General features: G+C 42.0%; 3 protein-coding genes across 9 annotated transcripts in view; 2 read left to right on the top strand and 1 right to left on the bottom strand.

Annotated features, from left to right (window-relative positions):
• Positions 1-2,979, top strand: part of KCNAB1 (potassium voltage-gated channel subfamily A regulatory beta subunit 1) — a 300,021-nt gene extending 297,042 nt beyond the window's left edge. For all 4 annotated transcript variants that reach the window (XM_050966049.1, XM_050966046.1, XM_050966047.1 and 1 more), the window contains 2 exons: positions 1,023-1,111; positions 1,711-2,979. In XM_050966049.1, coding sequence (XP_050822006.1) covers positions 1,023-1,111; positions 1,711-1,800 — 179 coding nt within the window. In that variant the 3' untranslated portion in view covers positions 1,801-2,979. The remainder of the gene's footprint in view (positions 1-1,022; positions 1,112-1,710) is intronic.
• A 2,806-nt stretch (positions 2,980-5,785) lies between these two features.
• Positions 5,786-11,459, bottom strand: SSR3 (signal sequence receptor subunit 3). The gene is made up of 5 exons (XM_050966188.1): positions 11,159-11,459; positions 10,251-10,377; positions 9,189-9,287; positions 7,057-7,188; positions 5,786-6,336 (listed from the first exon to the last, which is right to left on the bottom strand). Exons 1-5 carry the CDS (start codon positions 11,295-11,297, stop codon positions 6,270-6,272), a joined length of 564 nt encoding a protein of 187 aa, XP_050822145.1. The 5' UTR covers positions 11,298-11,459; the 3' UTR covers positions 5,786-6,269.
• Positions 11,460-11,618: 159 nt separating this feature from the next.
• Positions 11,619-17,758, top strand: part of TIPARP (TCDD inducible poly(ADP-ribose) polymerase) — a 60,460-nt gene continuing 54,320 nt past the window's right edge. For 2 of the 4 annotated variants that reach the window (XM_050965936.1, XM_050965932.1), the window contains exon 1: positions 11,642-12,467. The gene's annotated coding sequence lies outside the window, so the exon portion shown is untranslated. Of the gene's footprint in view, positions 12,468-14,666; positions 14,814-17,758 lie in introns of all 4 variants that reach the window. The other 2 variants (XM_050965934.1, XM_050965937.1) reach the window with 2 other exon arrangements.

Consider the following 17,758-nt stretch of genomic DNA (forward strand, 5'->3'; position numbering starts at 1 on the left):
AAGGAGAGGTCATTAATAATTTTCAAGTGTGCTGTCTTCTCCATGCTTGCCTTGAGTCATTACTGAAATGTTACACACAGATGGCTGTCAGAGAAATGATCCTGCAGTTTAAATAACTTAAGTAACCACTCCTGTCCTTTAGCACCAAAAAAAAAACAAAAACAAAAACAAAAAAAACCCCTGCTCCTGCATCAGTTTATTAGCAGCTTAAGTGGTCAGATGATTCTAATGGAAAATCTATTTCATAGTTTAATATCTAGTCCCTGTGCATAATACTGAAAGATAAAGTCTTACCTATAATCACAGCGACTAAATCAAGATGCTGGGCGATTACCCTCTCAGCGGTTTACCAGTATAGTATAAATCAGTGGTACATGCTCATTGGGAACACTTTTTTTCTAGTCATCCCATCTCAAAAAGGGCATAGCAGAAATAGATGGAGGTTGGATTAATACAAATAGAGGCATGGAAAGACTTTCATATGTTAAATAGTTTGGGACCATTCAGTTGAAAGCGGAAAAAACTCAGGAAGAAGATAAAGCTATACAATATAATGAATAATAGAGTGAAGGTAAATTGAGCAGTCCTATTTACCCTTTCCCATAACGCGAGACCAAGGAGACACTCAATGAAACAAAGGCAGCAAATTCAAAACTGAAAGGGAAATATTTACACAATGCATAGCTAGCCTGAGGAACACTTACAACAATGTATCAAGTGCTTATTAACATTTTTTAAAGGATTTGATTTATACATGGATAATGAGAACATTCAGTTAGATTAGATGGGATACTTAAAAAAAAGGTAAGGATATAAACTTTCATGCTTCAGGACACAAACCAACCACTATCTGACAGGGATTAGGAAGAAATTAGCTCTATGGACAGGTTATTCTATAGTTATCTAGTAAGGGGTTTCCTGCACCCTCCTCTGAAGCATCTATTATTGACCAGTCGTCAGATAAATGATTCTGAATGACACAGATCTAGATGTTCCTAACAGTCATGTGATTTTATTCCTAGCATGGTGCCTACGAAATGAAGGTGTGAGTTCTGTTCTTCTAGGATCTTCCAATCCAGAGCAACTGATAGAAAATCTTGGAGCCATTCAGGCAAGTAGTGTCCAAATAAATCCTACAAGTATCAAAAGCGTTTACTTACTTTTCTTTGAAGTTGTTTCAGGGTAGCATTGTACATACCCTGTGTCTAGTATTTTCAGTATCCTGAATTTAAATGTTTAATACATTTTCAGTTCTTCTGCAGTTCTACTGACACTTTAATTAAAGAAACAAATATACTCTACTTCACTGGAGCCCATAAATATTATTTTCCAATCTCCAGTAGTCTTCTACAGGAGAATTTAAAAACCGATCTCTGCGCTGACATTAAATATTGCATTTTTCATGAAGGCCTTGCTCTGATATCCTTGACCACAAACTTCCCTCTCGTCACTGTTTTACATGTGTATAGTTTACAAAATTCCCTGAGATCCTTAGAAGAAAATTACAGCAGATCTTCTAGTATGCAGTCATTACAATTTGGGAAGGAAGGAAGGCAGGCACCCTATAAATGTAAACTATTTACCATACAGAGACAGAGAGCTCATACATTATTTTATACAATTGGTTTAATTTTGGAAAACCTGTTTAGTCAAGAATAACCTTTAAGCAATCCTGTTAATTTGTGGGCTTTATTTTTTCTTCATCCTTAGGTTCTTCCAAAGATGACATCACACGTTGTAAGTGAAATAGATAATATTCTAGGGAATAAGCCCATCAGCAAGAAGGACTACCGATCATAATGCAATGCATGGTTACACAGGACAGCATGGTTAAAATAGTGCTCTGTATATAGTACAGTACTGAATTAATATCCAGTCATTAGAATCATGCAGCAGCTTGCTGCTCAGCCTCTACTGTTACTGGATTTTTCAAGGTGTGTGCTGTTGCTACCAATCTGCAGTAAAATTCAAAAGCACAGTTGATCTCTCATACAACTGAGAATATTCTTTGTATTTTCTTATCTCTGACTAAAGTCATTGACTCTTAATTTTCTCTTAGCACCTCATGCTTATGCAGTGAAAAACACATATCAAGCAAAAAAACAAAACAAATTATTTATATCCTTTAGGTACTTGGTAATTAAAAGAAGGATGTACAGATATATTTTTTCAATGAACAAAACCAAAAGTTACAGTTTTAGTAAAAATGCATTCTAAGAAATTTCGATTATAAAAGTTCTTCAGCTAGATCATAGAATGAGCTAGTTCAAAATTTTCAAATGCAATTTTTGTATAGGCTTTAGGCTGTAGCTGAAAAAGGACCTTACAGTAAAAAGTCAGAAAATTAATTGCTACATGGTTCAGCTTCTAAATAGTCCAGTTAAAAATTTTGCATATTGAATGTGCTCAGCTATTTATTATATAATTCACAGTTGCTGTAAAATATCAGAAAACCAGATATTTGTTTTGGTGAAAGGTTACATTTGCTCCGACTGTATCCTGGAAATCAGCCATAAGTAGTGCTTCTGACAAGGTATTTTTAAACAATGAGTTTTGTGAAAGTATTTCATCCTTACACAGGAAACACTGGTACATTTATCAGTTAATCTGCTCATTTTAAGAACAGCTTCATAAAAACAGTAACCTCACTTTGCTTTGTAAAATGCATTTCCTATAACTTCAGTAAGTCTATTTCGCACATGTATGCATACATATACATTTCCTAAAGACTATGGTTATGTACAGTACATATAGGATCCTTGTATACCATGTTTCCTAACTTCATAGCATAAGAGTGTTGCACACATTTTTTCAGATGACACATGAACAGAACATAGATACTGATATTTTTAAAGTTAAAATGTTTTTCTTCTATTTCATCCAATGATCTATGGTATGTGTAAATGAACCTAGCTTCTGTATATCAGAACCACAATCTAACTTCTGCTTGTACACAATAAAAGCATTTTGTGCATCCAACCTTATAACTAGAACATTTATTACAATCAATCAGTGATTTTGTTTTTAGGACAAGAGTACACATACATTACACTCAGCAGCAAGGTGAAAACAATTTTGCAAGATCCATAAAAATATTAAATGAGATTTCCCATTGAAACGAATGAGATATAAATTATGTCTTTGGCCCACCAAGATCTTGCTACTTTTTCAGTGATCAGCCACCCAAAAGAGGGCACATGGGGAAGAAAAAAGCCATTATTGTTAGATGATGAGGGGGACATCTTGTACAGTATGTTTCACCCACAGCTGTTTACTGATCAGTGCCACATGCTTAAAATGTTTGATGCATATTTTGTTGATAAGACCTATTTAAATAAGAAGCCAATAAACTGCACTGATTTAACTCTTGTGTGAAGTGGAAGGGCTTCAGGAGTTAGTATACCTTACAAAGGTGAAAAAGTGAAATGCACTCTTTTGCTGGGTACTGACTGAACTAGTCCCTTATTTCTGTACCAGTCCCTTTTCTCTTTTAGGACACATTCCTTCTGTTTCCCTCTCAGTCATACATGAATCCTGCACACTCTCTGTGTAAGCCAATTAAGAATTCTTACCTGTTATAGAGATTAATGTAATAGATACTTGTTAAAAAGGGAGATGGCACTGTCCATTATTCAGAGAGAAAACTAATACAAAGAGTCAAGTGGTCTAATAATTTGGCAGATAGCAATGAGATGCCAAGAAAAACAACTTTTAGGCTAACTTTCACTCTACTTTTGGAATTGGGAGCACCTCTAAGTCAGCTGTCAGGGGCTGGGGGAGATGTAGGTTACAGTAGCATACAACCTTTGTCATTTTAGACACTCCTACCATCTCTGTGATTTATAGACACTGATCTCCTCTGAAGGGAAACGGAGAGAGTGGGAAACACTTATGCAAGCATGACAGGATTTGGAAAAAATGATAAGGGTTTAAATTAAGAGTCCAGAAATTATTTGGGTTTCAAATATTTGTTAAGCGTCTTATCCTATAACATCCTATAATTCTCAGGAGAAACTCTGACATGACAAAGATGGTCTCCAGGCTATAGAAACATAACCATTCCAAAAAAACTAAGCTAAAGAGAAAAGTCAGTAAAATATTCAATGAGCTGACAGTAACAGCATTTCATTGTTGATAACCTGTCACCTAGAGAAAAATATCAGGAACTTCCTAAAAGGCTGGAAGTCTAGGTCCCTCTCCTGCAAATACCTGTTCTTAACTATGCATGTGAGTACTGTAGTCCCATTTAAAAGTCAGTGGTACTACTTGTGTGTTGGATGGATTAGGGCCCAAAATGTATTCTGCCTTGTTCTTCCTTTTTGTTTTCTATCCTCCCCATAACTCTACCTTAGTGCAGAAGTGGGGGTTTGTTGTTGTTGTTCTTAAAGTATAATGAATCCCATTGTGCTAGGCCCTGTACAAACAGAGTAAGAGGCAGTCCTTACCTGTGATGTTAAGCCCACTGTTCTCCAGTGGCACAGGGCAGAAAAGACCACAATTCAAGGTGTGAACATCTGAAAGAGTCTAGAACAATTTTTTGAAAGACATCTTTCTGCAGCAGCAGAAAAAACCAAAAACACATCCAAACTTTCTCCCCCTCTGAAAGTCATCTTTACGCTTCTCCCTGTAAAATACTTAGACAAACCCTGCATACTTTAAGGCAAGCCAGACCCAATACCTGCCACACTCTGGGACTGCAAGCTAGAAGCTCTGCAGAGGCTTTATTAAAAAGGCAGTTACTCTTCCTTGTAGATGGAAATATAGTATAGTATCACATCTCGTATTTCAGTATTGCATTTTATTTTAACCTGTCCCTATGTTCAGTTTTTACGATGCCACAGATTTGTATAGGCAACACGGCCATTGTGTTAGCTATAAGTTTTGGTATGCAGGGGGCGGGGTTGGGGGGAAGAGAAGGAGAGCAATTGGAGCTTTGAGCAAGTAGCAGAGCAGTTTGGGGTTCTTGACTAGGGACATTGGTAGGAAAATCTAGAATATCCCCATCCCCAGTCAAAAAGGGGTTAAAGACATCCACTGGGCAGTCAGCCCCAATCCAGCACACCTGTGAGGTGTGTCAAACCTGGAAAAGGGCAGGTCCTTTAAAAGGGAGGATTCCAGCTCAGCTGGAGGTGGCACACTAATGGAGCAGGGTGGCAGACTAGGGACTTGAGACCACTTGAGACCCTTGGTTGCCCAGGACCCTTCAGAAAGGAGAGTGGGTGGTTCATTTTCTTCCTTTGCTTTCCCAAAACCCTGGACTCTGCCTTTTGTGAGCTCCTGACTTTCATCTCGACTACTTTACCTCTTCCCCCACATGCACACTGGAAAGGAGGCAAATGTCCTGGGCAACACTGCTGGAAGACTCCAGGACAACCGCTCAGCAATACCATGGTCAAGGATACAAGAGCACTACTACCCTTTTTCCTTTGTCCCCAGGGGTGCCAGGAAGGTATAATCTACTACAGTTAAAATACTGACATTTTCATTCTCATCTTTAGGTTTGACTTAACCCATTCATCCCAATAGGTTAATTCACATTCACAGCTGTTTCAGGATATTTTCCAACAGAACTTTCTTTAGGCTTATTTCTGGGTCATACTTTCAAGGTTCTTTGCTAGACCAGGGACTTGGTTTATTTTAAAAAGCAACATGGAAGCTTTTACTCTGAAGCACAACTCCACAGGGCAAGGTGAGGCTGCCACAATCACAGAGTTCTACTTATAGTCTTCCACCTGAAAACTTTAGAAATTTAGAAGGTAAATATCAAGAAGCCCACTACAGTAAGTATTCTTGAACTTTTTATTAAAAAATTTCAAATGATAAGTACTAAGAGATGGATTGTCACTTTTGTAACTAATGGATTAAGCTCTTTTATACATATCAAAAAAACCCATCATATTTGCAAGTCTGTCAGAGTTCAGAGTATGGTTATTTTCTGTGCTTTGGAGTGATAGCCTAATCCAGTTTATGGAAACTCCAACAGAAACATTTGACAAATCATCCTCGTTATGATTACAAAGTACTTCCAAGGAGTTAAGCTTATTACAGCTTTTGATATGGTACATTTCCTTCCTTCCGCCACTTAAGTTTGATTCATTCAATTTCATTTCAACAATCTCTTATCAAGTAACCAAAGCTAAATTCAAAGTTTGCTTTACATTTATTGTTGTAAAAAAGCTCAAGTTTTCAGACTGTTTATATTTCCCACCCTTAAGTCTTTAATGAAATTGGATCCACCCACAAATATGAATAGATGACCACTGTTTTGTCTATTTGGAGCCTGTAGACAGCAGGGCAATCAGTCCAGATGAAGCGCTTATAGACAGAATGTAGTTTCTGTGGGGAAAAGGTTAAGGATGTAAACTTCCACAACTAACATCTCTTGCAATAAACATCTACAGTAGGAGTCTGAAGAGAAAGGGTGGAACAGAGTTTTGCAATAGGTACTGCAGCATACTTGATGTCTAGTTTAGAGAGAGACACTATTAGGAATTAAGCCTATTTATAAGCGTGCATTAACTTTAAAAAACAAAGCCTAGACTAACCCCCAAAGAGAAGTTTTAAATGCTGTTAACAGGCATCCTATCTTGAATACTGCATCAAATTAGTGCTGCATAAAATAAGCGACTTCAGATCTGGAGGAAATTATTTCACATTCAAGAAATTACTGCAGAGTAGGAAAAAAATATCCCGTAACATGACAACCCACAGCAAGTAACATTTAAATTTCCTGACAAGACTATACCATAAGGCAGTTCCATATAAATGTTAACTAGCTCTTACTGCAGCACACACCATTGTATCAAGTTATCCATATCACGGCAGCTTCTTCATAGAGTTCAAATGAGACACCCAAGTACGTTCTATCCTAAATGAGAACAAAAACCATCAGCATGCAAGCACGGGTTGGAGCTGCCTTGGTAATCTCTATTTAGACTGTTCTATAACTTAATGCCCAAATGTTACTGGACAAACTAAATTACAAAACTACATGGCTATCAATAATAAACTTGTGAACAGTTCTCAGATCGTTTACAGTGAAATAGTAAAGGATACACGGTGGGGTTGAAATTCTTCAATAGAAAAAATGAAGCAATAATGACCAAGACGAGAAAGAGGGTGTTGTTGTAGAAGATAGAAAATGTTGTTGCTTCGTAATCTGCAACTTCATTTTTTTTCCACAGAATTCTATGTATAAATGCAAATAAATTATTTTAAATATCTGTAGATTAATACAAATCTGGATACTAACACCACTATTGCAGCACTCCTTCAGAGAGATGGCACCTTTTATGTCAGTAAAAAAAGGACATGCTGAAACCTCTTGATAAAATACCTTTTACCATGACAGAATGAGTTAACATCAAAAGTCACCATAATAGGACTATATTTCGTTTCTGTCACTGATAAATTAATAAAATCAGATGCATGCAATGCGGTTAAACACTGTTGTCTCTTTTCTTCTTTACATAACAGAATATGAGGAAACCACAAGGGCACAATTGGGTCCCAAATAACCAAGTTTATTAATTATACAAAAAGACATTCCCTGCCTAGCTGCACACATACTGCTCCTCTGACAGTTTTCAGACTGCTTCTAACAGAAAATGCAGTCAGTGGTACTTGAGGCCTGACAAGCTAGTACAGGAATAACCCATATTTATTGACTATACATATACATACTTAAGTCATGTATGTTTTTCAAGAATCTGGGTCCAAAGATCACAAAAATTGAACCTTTATTACTACATTGAGCTGAATACTCATTATTCTGCAGGTACAATACCCATGCTGTCAATCCAAGGGAAAACATGATCCTTCTCTAAAAAGCTGATGGTTCAATTTCCAGAAATATTCGTCATAAGTGTCATAAGTTTTTTAATAGATATTAAACTAGAAAGTATTCCTAATATACCCATCACTAAAGTTCTTAGTTATTAAATATAAATTTGAGATCCACTTTGTCTGTCTATAAAGGATCTAACCTTCACCACTCCTTAATATAGCTACTCTTTTTTTTTTTTAATATCTATTGTTCAGATTCAGTTATAGCAAGGCTTTTTATGAAAAGCTGGGTTTTCACATTTCAAATACAGTCAGTCTTGACCTCTCTGATCCCCTCTTGATAAAGCGTTCCTGTCATAAATGTAAAGGGAAGGATAACAGCCTTTATATATGCAGTAACATCAAATCCCTCCTGGCCAAAGGTACAGAATCACTTACCTGTAAGGGGTTAATCAGTCAATTAACCTAGTTGACACCTACTCAGAAGGACCAAGGGGGAAAGAAGATACTTTCATATGGGGGGGGGGGGGAGGGCGTTGTTTTGTGCTCTTTGTTTTTGTTCCCTCTCAGGACAGAGACCAAGCAGGTAACCCAGCTCTTACTGAAATAATACATCTAAAATTACAGAAACTGTAAGTAATAGCAAGGAAATGCATCAGATTAGCTTTTGTTTTAGCTTGTGAATTTTTCCTATGCTAAGATGGAGGTTTATTCCTGTTTTTGTAACTTTGAAGTTGAGCCTAGAGGGGAATCCCCTGTGTTTTAAATCTTTTTATTACCCTGTAAAATTACCTTCCGTCCTGATTTTATAGAGGTGCTGCTTTTACTTTTTTTTCCTTTATAATAAAGTTCTGCTTTTAAGAACCCGATTGTTTTTTACTGTCCTAAACATAAAGGGTCTGGTCTGTACTTTTATTAAAGGCAATTGGTTGGTATATTATTCTCAAGCCTCCCCAGGAAAGGGGGTGAAACGGATTGGGGGGATATTTTGGGGAAATAGGAACTCCAAGTGGTCCTTTTCCTGAATCACTTGGTGGTGGCAGCAATACCGTCCAAGGACAAGGGAAGGAATTTGTGCCTTGGGAAAAAGTTTTTAACCTAAGCTGGTGAAATATAAACTTAGGGGGTCTTTCATGTGGGTCCCCGCATCTGCACCCCAGCGATCAGAGTGGGGAGGGAACCCTGACAGTTCCAAAGACAGACTTTCTGTTAACAACCCTGCCTCAGCTCAAAAGTGCTTCACCATGGGCTCCATCAGCTGCAGAGTTCCCACTGATTGTAGATGTCTTCTCAAGTCATGAAGCAACAGACAGTGCCTAATATCCTATCATGGGCCTTTAAAATTAGGATCCTATTCATAAAAAATATTATGAAACATTACAATGTGAATTAAAGGAGATTACCTCTCATCCTTCTCTTTGCGAGACATCTTCCTATTGTCTGCCTCAGAAAGTTTGCGAGTAACTTCTTTGGAAACAGCATCTTCTCTCTTTTGGGCTACTCTGCAAAAATATGAGTTATGAACTTTCATATTTTGATTCTGATCTAAACTACAGTTTCATCCCATTTACATTATGGAGTCAAAACCAAACCAAAACATTTAGCAACTTTGTACCACATTAAACAGACATCAAGTGAAAGCTAGTTGATTTTTAAAGAATTAAATCAAATGTAGTTTATGGTACTATAGCTGCCCATGAGACCTTTACCAAAATTGTTTTTTTTCCCTTTTAGTTAAAAATGTCTTTCCACACAGAAATGGGATAGACCTACACAAACAGTAGAAATCTATTGCCAATGTAAGAGAAATAGTATCACCTTTCTTGTATGTTTGGTGTCAAGGCCATCAAATCACGGACAACTTAAAAAAAAAATGGTTTCCCTCTGATCTTTCAGCTACAGTTATCTCAGGAGTTACATGCAACAATTGTAAAAACAGACTTAAGCATGATTTTCAAGTAATAATCTCATAAACCCTCAGCACAGAGACATTTTGAGACAGCAGTCATTCACTTGGCTGAGGATACTCATATCCACAATGAAACCAATGACATTTTAATTTTTATTCTGTTGGTTTAGGATTTTCAGCACAAATTTACCAATCAAAATCTGAGCTTGATGCTTAAGAACTCCATTCAATCAAGAGTTAGGACAATTCACTGACCAATGCAAATACCAGAAGTCATGGAAAAGTTACTCCAATCCTTATGTAAAACAAATACTTTTTAACTAGAATTACATTTTGGAGTAGAAGAGGAGATGCGTTCTTAGAGAATCTCCTTCTTGCAGTAAACACCCGACTAGTCCTTTAAGATGCTCGTCCTAGTGGCAAATGATACTTCAGGGAGTTGGGCCATATTCAATATGCCAGAATTGGGTAAAATGTTGAATAAACAACCCACTGTAAATGTTAATTTCACTATCTCTGTTATGAAAAGATGCATTCAAATTGTTGGCAAACTTACTTGTGTTTGAGAACAAACTTGACGTTCTTGTACGCAAAGGCTACCAGATATGTACTGACAAGGGTCATTACACTGTATAGGACTGCAGACTGAACAAGATCCATGTGCCAAATCCGCCAGTACAGCCCTAAAAACCCAGAATATTCATAAAGATTTATTCACTCCCCCATTGAGACAGGTTACTAACATTTTTGTCCTCACTACACTTGATCTAGAATTAGTCAGATGTGTGGGATAGAAATAAGACAGAGCTAAGAGGACAGGGTTGTCAATTTTTTAAAAAGTCAGTTCCCTGAGGCAGAGAAGATCTATGTTTTATGGGGCTCATCTGTGACACTCTCACAGCAAGGGTGCTAGAACTAGGGGTGCGGAAGCACCGGCTGTCTTGAAGTGGTTTCCATCATCTACAGGATTTACAGTTTTGTTCAATGGCTGTCAGCACCCCCGCTACACAAACCGTTCCAACCCCACTGCCACGCAGTTAAGCGTGGGGAAGCTAAAGGCCAAGGTAATCCTTGCTGGAACAGATGCCACAGAGGGCGCTGCAATTTCAGAGCGGGAGGTGTGAATCGGGACCCCCTGCTTCGCATGGACGCTAACGGCCCCGCGGTCACGTCTCCCTTCTCCGGGCAGGGGGCAGCCGGCTGCCAGTGCTGGAAGATGGGCAATGGGGGTTGGCGCTGCCTGAGGGCTCCGGCTCAGGACGTAGCCGCGATGCACTCACGGCTCAGACCCCCTCCCCAACGTGCCACGTCGCCACCACGGAGGCTGCCTCGAGCCACGACCCCTCACCCGGGGCTCCCAGGCCGGAAAGGAAGCGGCGGGAGCCGAGCCCGCCCGCCCGGCCCCTCAGGGATGGGGATGGCGGCTCACGGAGAGCCCCGCTCGCTCGCCGCGCGCGCACTCACAGATGGGGATGGCGGACACGATGAAAGCGTTGCCGAAGAAGAGCGCCGAGGACTTGGCCGAGAGGTTGCGGCTGAAGTCCTGCAGGAGCAGGTCCTCCTCCGACTGCTGCCGGGCCCCGCTACCGCCTTTCGGAGCCATCGCCGAGACCAGCCGAGCGAGCGAGCAAGCGACCTACCGCTGGTCCTGCCCGGGACCCGTAGCTGAGGCAGCCAACGTACACTCAGCACACAGAGCCGAAGGGCGGGCGTGCCTCTGCCCGGAGTCCTTCCGGGGTCAACTTGCAGCCTCTCCGCTCCTGGCGGCTCCGAAACGCCCCGGAAAGCGGCTAGCTTCCGCTGTCTAAACGAGCGGATTCCGACAAGAAGCGTCGTATTAAAGAAACGCCGGAGAAAATATTTCCTTTCCGCAGAGCGGGGATCGCTTCCGGGTCACTAGGCCGGGCCGACGTGGAAGGCGATGGGTGCGGGGGAGGGGTCACGTTCCACCTGCTTCCAGAGAGGCAGGCGACGTGGGTGCGGGGTGGAGCGGCGTAAGCGCGCAGAGATGCTGAACAAGCCGGCCGGAGGGCGGAACATCCCCCCACCGGTATCCGGGTCGGGGGAAGGTGGCCTGGGTCGCAGCCCCGAGTTCACGGCCAGCTCTCGCCCCGCCGCGCCCGCCACAGCCCTGGCCATCCCGTGAGGGCAGCCGTTATGGTTCACAGGCAGCCCAGTGGTGGCGCGAGCCAGGTCTCTGATGTGCCAGCAGGGTCAGTGCTCAGGCCCCGCCCCGCCTGCCGCGGCCGCTCTCTCTCACCACCGACAATTAACTGTAACCAGCGAATTCGCCTATGCAGCCCTTTGCATAAAGCGTCACAGGTGCCCCTGGGCAGGAGATGGCAGCTGGGCCTGGCCCAGTGGAGCTGCCTCAGTCAGTCTGTCCCACGGTACCAGTGCAGCCATCAGCGCCTCCCGCTAGCCGTGCTCTGAAGTGACCCAGCAACGGCCCACGGTGACCTCACCCTGCTGGCTCACTGCTGGCCTTGTAGTGGTTTCACACCTACGTGTCAGCCCTGCACCACAGCGCACTGACCTCGCACCGAAAGGGCTTCGCTGCACCACCATGAGCATGCAGTATCAAGAGATCGTCACTCTGCGCACAACATGGTACAGTCACATAAGAACGTACGGACTGTATTACACGTTCTGATACCGTTTCCTCAAGAGCTCATCGCCTTGCAACACTGCTGTTGCCACCTGCTCTGATTACTGTAACTGAGAGCACAGGGATCTGCCAGCTTGCAGGATTGGGGACCAAGTTTTTTTTAAGGTAACGTGTGAGTACCTCCTGCGATAACGTCAAAAGGACATGCCCTACTAGGACATTTTTAATTATGAATTCTAAATTAGGCTAAATACATTGAAAAACTAAGAAACCAGGAACAAAGCTGGTGTGTGAGAAACTGCAGAAAAGGGAGTACTAGTAAGCAACATTTACTGTTTGTCCTAACTCCTAACCACCCTTTTAAAATGTAGTTGGCATAGCTGCTGGGCAGCTATTTCTCTCTTGCTTCTTTCAACTTTTGGAACTTTCATTGGTAGTCTTGGGAGAATATTCCATAATCTAATATATCTTGCTATTAGGATATTTTCTTTGGTGTAATTTTGTTCCATTACTCCACGTCCTCTAGGACAAAGCATTTCTTCTCTCCCTCCTTAGTATTTACACATACATAAGAATAATTTATAATTTTTAATTACTGTTTAGCCAAAATAGAAATTGTTAGTTTTTAATCTTTTCTCATAAATCAATCCATGTTGCAGCTTTCTGCTTTAATTTTCCAATTTGTCGGTATCTTTGATGTGAGAAAAACTAGGTGCTGTAGGGAAGTGGTACCTGAAAGTTTCAAAATTAATTTGAGACACATCCATGAAAAATTCTAAGTATAGTTGAATCTTTCTGGACCTCCTTTTGTTAAACTGCAAACTCATACTGAAAGTTGTTTTAATGATTTGAAATGTACCAAAAGATAGACCAACAAGACTGCTATTGTGATAGCAGGGCTAATGTCAGTGATGTCATGCTACCTACAGGCCAATGAGGAACCAACACATCGGCAAATGCATCCCTCTCCCAGTTCTCAGTCATTGCTTGAAATAGAACTAAGGCATTTATAACCATTGGGTGGTGCTGTTACTTCTTCTCACACCTAGTGCCCTTAGTCTGCAAACATTGGTTCATGCTGTACCTCCCTCCTATTACAGCACTGTTTTATTTTAAGCACTATTGGTGAGGATTTTATTTTAAGCACCATTGGTGAGGTTTTTAGCGCTGTTTTGCATTTTCACTAAATTGTAAAATCTAGTCATTTGTAATGGGATTCCCCATATAGTCCATTCACCCCTGTCTTAAAGCCATTTTTTCCCCTGTCTACAGACAATACAACTGCACTAGCTTGTAGTTGGAAGGATTTCTTCGCATCCCAAAAGGGTTAAAAAATTAAATAACAAAAAGCATAAATTCTTCAAAAAAGAAGTTCCATAGTACCAAGTTTTTTAAGGTATTTAGGCACCTAAGGATGCACAGAGGCACCTTAGTGGGATTTTCAAAAACACCTAGGTGCATAACTGCCATGGCACCTAGACATTTTTGAAAATCCCATTAGTTGCCTATCTTAAGGCACCTAAATACCTTTAAAAATCTGGCCCATAGTGTCCCAGTTCTTCGCTGCATCTTCAGGTTACACTAAATGTGTTCTAGAAATGCTTTATACCAGGGGTGGGCAAATTTTTTGGCCTGAGGGCCACATTAGGGTTCCGAAGCTGTATGGTGGGCCCATGTAGTGTATTAAATTGCTCCCTATAGGAATGTGCTACTTACAGTGTACTACTTAAGGCTGCTAGACCTGGTGTTCCCTATGTAGCGCGTTCCTACAAGGAGCAATTTAATACACTACACCTGGCGGCTCTCGCAGCTGCACTGCTGGGCAGGAACTCACAGCCCCACTGCCCAGAGTGCAGGCGGAACGGTGAGCTGAGGCCGCGGGGAAGGGGCTGGGGGCTAGCCTCTCCAGCCGGGAGCTCAAGGGCCGGACGGGACGATCCCACGGGCTGTAGTTTGCTCGCCTCTGCTTTGTACTGTACAACAGTCCTCAAAAGTCCTTTGGCAAATTTTTTTGCCCCTAGATAGCACTCAAAAATTTCTATTAAATGTAAAGCATTACCCAAGTAAGAGAGACTGGGAATACTGAGATTTGCATGTGGGTTCTTCTTAAAACAAACACTAAAACAGCTACGTATTTACTAATAATACTGTTTATTTATGTGACTAAGCAGCGTGCAAATGTTCTAGTCAGAGGAACTTTCTGTCCTAGACATGTTATTACTCAGAGAATTGACCAGAACTTTACTTGTGGGGAGATTTCAGGGTGAGGATGTTTTGATATAGCAGTGGCTTGGCAGTGCTTTTCCGTACACACACATTTCTCTGGTTTAGTAGTGTGGGTAATTTTTTTTTTTTTTTAAACAGTGTAATATGTAGGATAGGAATCCAAGTTCCTGTTCCAGGACTGGGTACACACAGGAGGGAGAACATCACTTTGGAACACTAACTTCTTCCTTCTGATCAACTAGACCATTTGCTTTTCAAATACAAACTGTCTGAATAAGTCATACTGTAAGTAGGGATTGTTGTAACCATGTCTGAATCATGTATGTTTAAATATATTTTGAAAACATAGTTACAAGCAAAGGCTAAAAGAGTTTTGTCTCCAGTCTGAAGAGGCTTCTACAGCAGGGGTCAGCAACCTTTCAGAAGTGGTGTGCCGAGTCTTCATTTATTCATTGTAACTTAAAGTTTCGCATGCCAGTAATACATTTTAATGTTTTTAGAAGGTCTTTTTCTATAAGCCTATAATATATAACTAAACTATTGTTGTATCTAACGTAAATAAGGTTTTTAAAACGTTTAAGAAGCTTCATTTAAAATTAAATTAAAATGCAGAGCCCCTCAGACCGGTGGCCAGGACCCAGGCAGTGTGAGTGCCACTGAAAATCAGCTCGCGTGCCACAGGTTACCTACCCCTGTTCTAGAGCATGTGGTAAGGAAGTTAGTTTTTGTTTATTATAGTTTGATAACTTTTTGTTCACTTATGCCATTTGTTGAAAGCTGGATAAGAGAGAAAATGTATTGTAGTAAAGTGGTTATAATTAAGGCTACATTTTAGTCATGGGTATTTTAAGTAAGTCATGGACAAGGCACTGGCAGTAAACAAAAATTCATTGCCCGTGACCTGTCTATGACTTTTACTATATACAACTGACTAAAACTTGTGAAGGAGGTTATGCTCTCGGGGCGGGGGTGGTCCAGGAGTGCTGGAGGTGCTGGGGGAAGTGGCCTGGGACCCCACTGGTGCTGTGAGGGCCGAGCAGTGGCTGGGAAGTCTGGAACCCCGCTGGTGCTGCTGGGAGGGGAGAGGGCGGGCAGCGGTGGGCAGCCCGGGACCCCCGCTGGTGCTAGGCGGGCAGCGGCGGGCGGCCCGGGACCCCCGCTGGTGCTAGGCGGGGCGGGCAGTGGCGGGTGGCCCGGGACCCCTGCTGGTGCTGGGGGTGGGGTTGGGCTCCCTACCCAGTTCTGCCTATCCTGGCTGCAGCTCCTAGGTGGCAGAGAGGCCAGAGAGCTCCGCGTGCTGCACCGGCTGTGCAGCTCCCATTGACTGGTAACCACAGCCAATGGGAGCTGTGGGGGTGGGCAGCGCACTGAGCCCCCTGGCCCCTCTGCCGCCTTGGAGCTGCAGGGCCAAGCTGGGGAGCCCCCCACCCCAAGGTAAGCGCCCATCCCCCCCAAACCTCCTAGCCCTGAGCCCTCTCACACACACCCAAACTGCTGCTGCTGGCCGCTGCAGAAGTCACGGAGGTCATGGAAAGTCATGGAATCCGTGACCTCCATGACAGACTCGCAGCCTTACTTACGGGTTAACTGGATTACCCAGAGTATAGTGGGGTGGAGTTATGCTGCATCCCTTCCTTCCCATTTTGTGAGTTTTCTCCCCATTCTTTTTGTTATACACTTGAATAACACAGCAGGTTCGCAGCCTTCAGTACTGCGAATAGAGAGGGATATGTGGTTTTTTTTTGTTGTTGTTATACTGAGCAGATCCTTTACAAAACATGTGATGGTTCGAGGCTGCATGGTACACCCCACCATGGATCCCACCGTTTTGGAGCTAATCACAATATGGTATTTCCCAGTACACATTTGTGTATCCCAGCATGGATGAAGCAGAACTATGTTTTCATCATGCTCTGGAATTGTGACACAGCCCTGCAAAGTTCAAGACTGTAGCTAGATACGGAAGTGGATTAAAATATGGCTTGGTCTCTTCTGTAATGCAAGAGCAAATCATGCTTCATCCATGTTGGGCACTGTCACAAAGGATTTCCATAGTGGAGAAAAGAACTTTTATTTGAGCCACTGTATATAAATAATCTAAACAAATAAATTCCAATCCTTTGGATAGTATCAGAGCTTTTTATTTAACGTCTGTTTTGACTGATGTAGCCTTGCCCATCTAAGGAACTCAAAGTGCTTTATTAATGTTACACTATTGAACCTCAGAATATGCCTTTGGGGGTGTGACGCAGTAGGGAGCGGGGCAGACTGACCTGGGAATGTCTTCTAGTTTTACTGGGACTGTCTGCATGAGGCATAGGATAGCAGGGGATGACTTTTCTTGAGGAATGATACCTGAGCCTGTAACCTGAGCCAGGAGGGAGGTTGGGCCGGGTGACACCTTTGCCCGGGAAACTGGACAAAGGCTGGAGGAGGAGCAGGGGGTTGGGGGGATTGAGACTGCTGGAGGGGGTTCTTCAGTCTTGGGCTGGCTGGGGAATCGGAGGGAACCCCAAGGTTGGGGTCTAAGCTCCCCCCCTCCCCCTGAAGGACCTGACTAAGGGGTTCTGTTTATGCCTACAAGCTCTGATTTGGACTGTGTTCCTGTCATTTAATAAACCTTCTGTTCTACTGTCTGGCTGAGAGTCACAGTGAATCGCAGGAAGCCAAGGGCGCAGGGCCTTGTCTCCCCCACACTCCGTGACAGAGGGACGTTTATATGAGGACATCACAAACTGTTGAAATGTAACCACCTCTGGAGTGGAATACAATAGCTGTTTAACAATGCACAGCCACACTACACAGCAATTTAGGAAGAGGAGAATTCCGAATCAAACAGAAACTTCAGGAAGAATTTAGGGAGACAGGATATAACTAATTACCTGGATTGGAATTTTTCCAAAGACACCATGTTTAACACTCAACTCTTACTAAAAGTGAAATAATTTCTATGAGCATAAGTAATCAGTGTCTTCTGTTTTGTTTTGGTCTTTTCTGGAACATGGAAACTCCAATAGCACAGTGCCCTTAATGCTGTGTCAGGGCATTGTTCAATACTAATTAGACAGAATATGAACAAATCACTAGCCCTAACACCGACTGCGACTAGGAGTACCTTGGAAGAACATAAGAGTTCTTTGGTGACTTGGCCCCACCCTGCCAGGTTCAGCTAAATAGTTAATATTTTGCTGTCAGAACAGTGTGTGTCAAAGGGTGTGTTTATTTCATAT

The sequence above is a fragment of the Gopherus flavomarginatus genome, chromosome 8 (assembly GCF_025201925.1).
Source record: "Gopherus flavomarginatus isolate rGopFla2 chromosome 8, rGopFla2.mat.asm, whole genome shotgun sequence".
NCBI classification, from domain to species: domain Eukaryota; kingdom Metazoa; phylum Chordata; order Testudines; family Testudinidae; genus Gopherus; species Gopherus flavomarginatus.

Coding starts and splice junctions, on each gene's coding strand:
- SSR3 (XM_050966188.1), bottom strand. CDS start 11,297: ATGGCTCCGAAAGGCGGTAGCGGGGCCCGGCAGCAGTCGGAGGAGGAC. Junction 9,288..10,250: donor AAGTTTGTTCTCAAACACAA/GTAAGTTTGCCA, acceptor ATATTTTTGCAG/AGTAGCCCAAAAGAGAGAAG. Junction 6,337..7,056: donor AAGAATTTCAACCCCACCGT/GTATCCTTTACT, acceptor TTTTCCCCACAG/AAACTACATTCTGTCTATAA.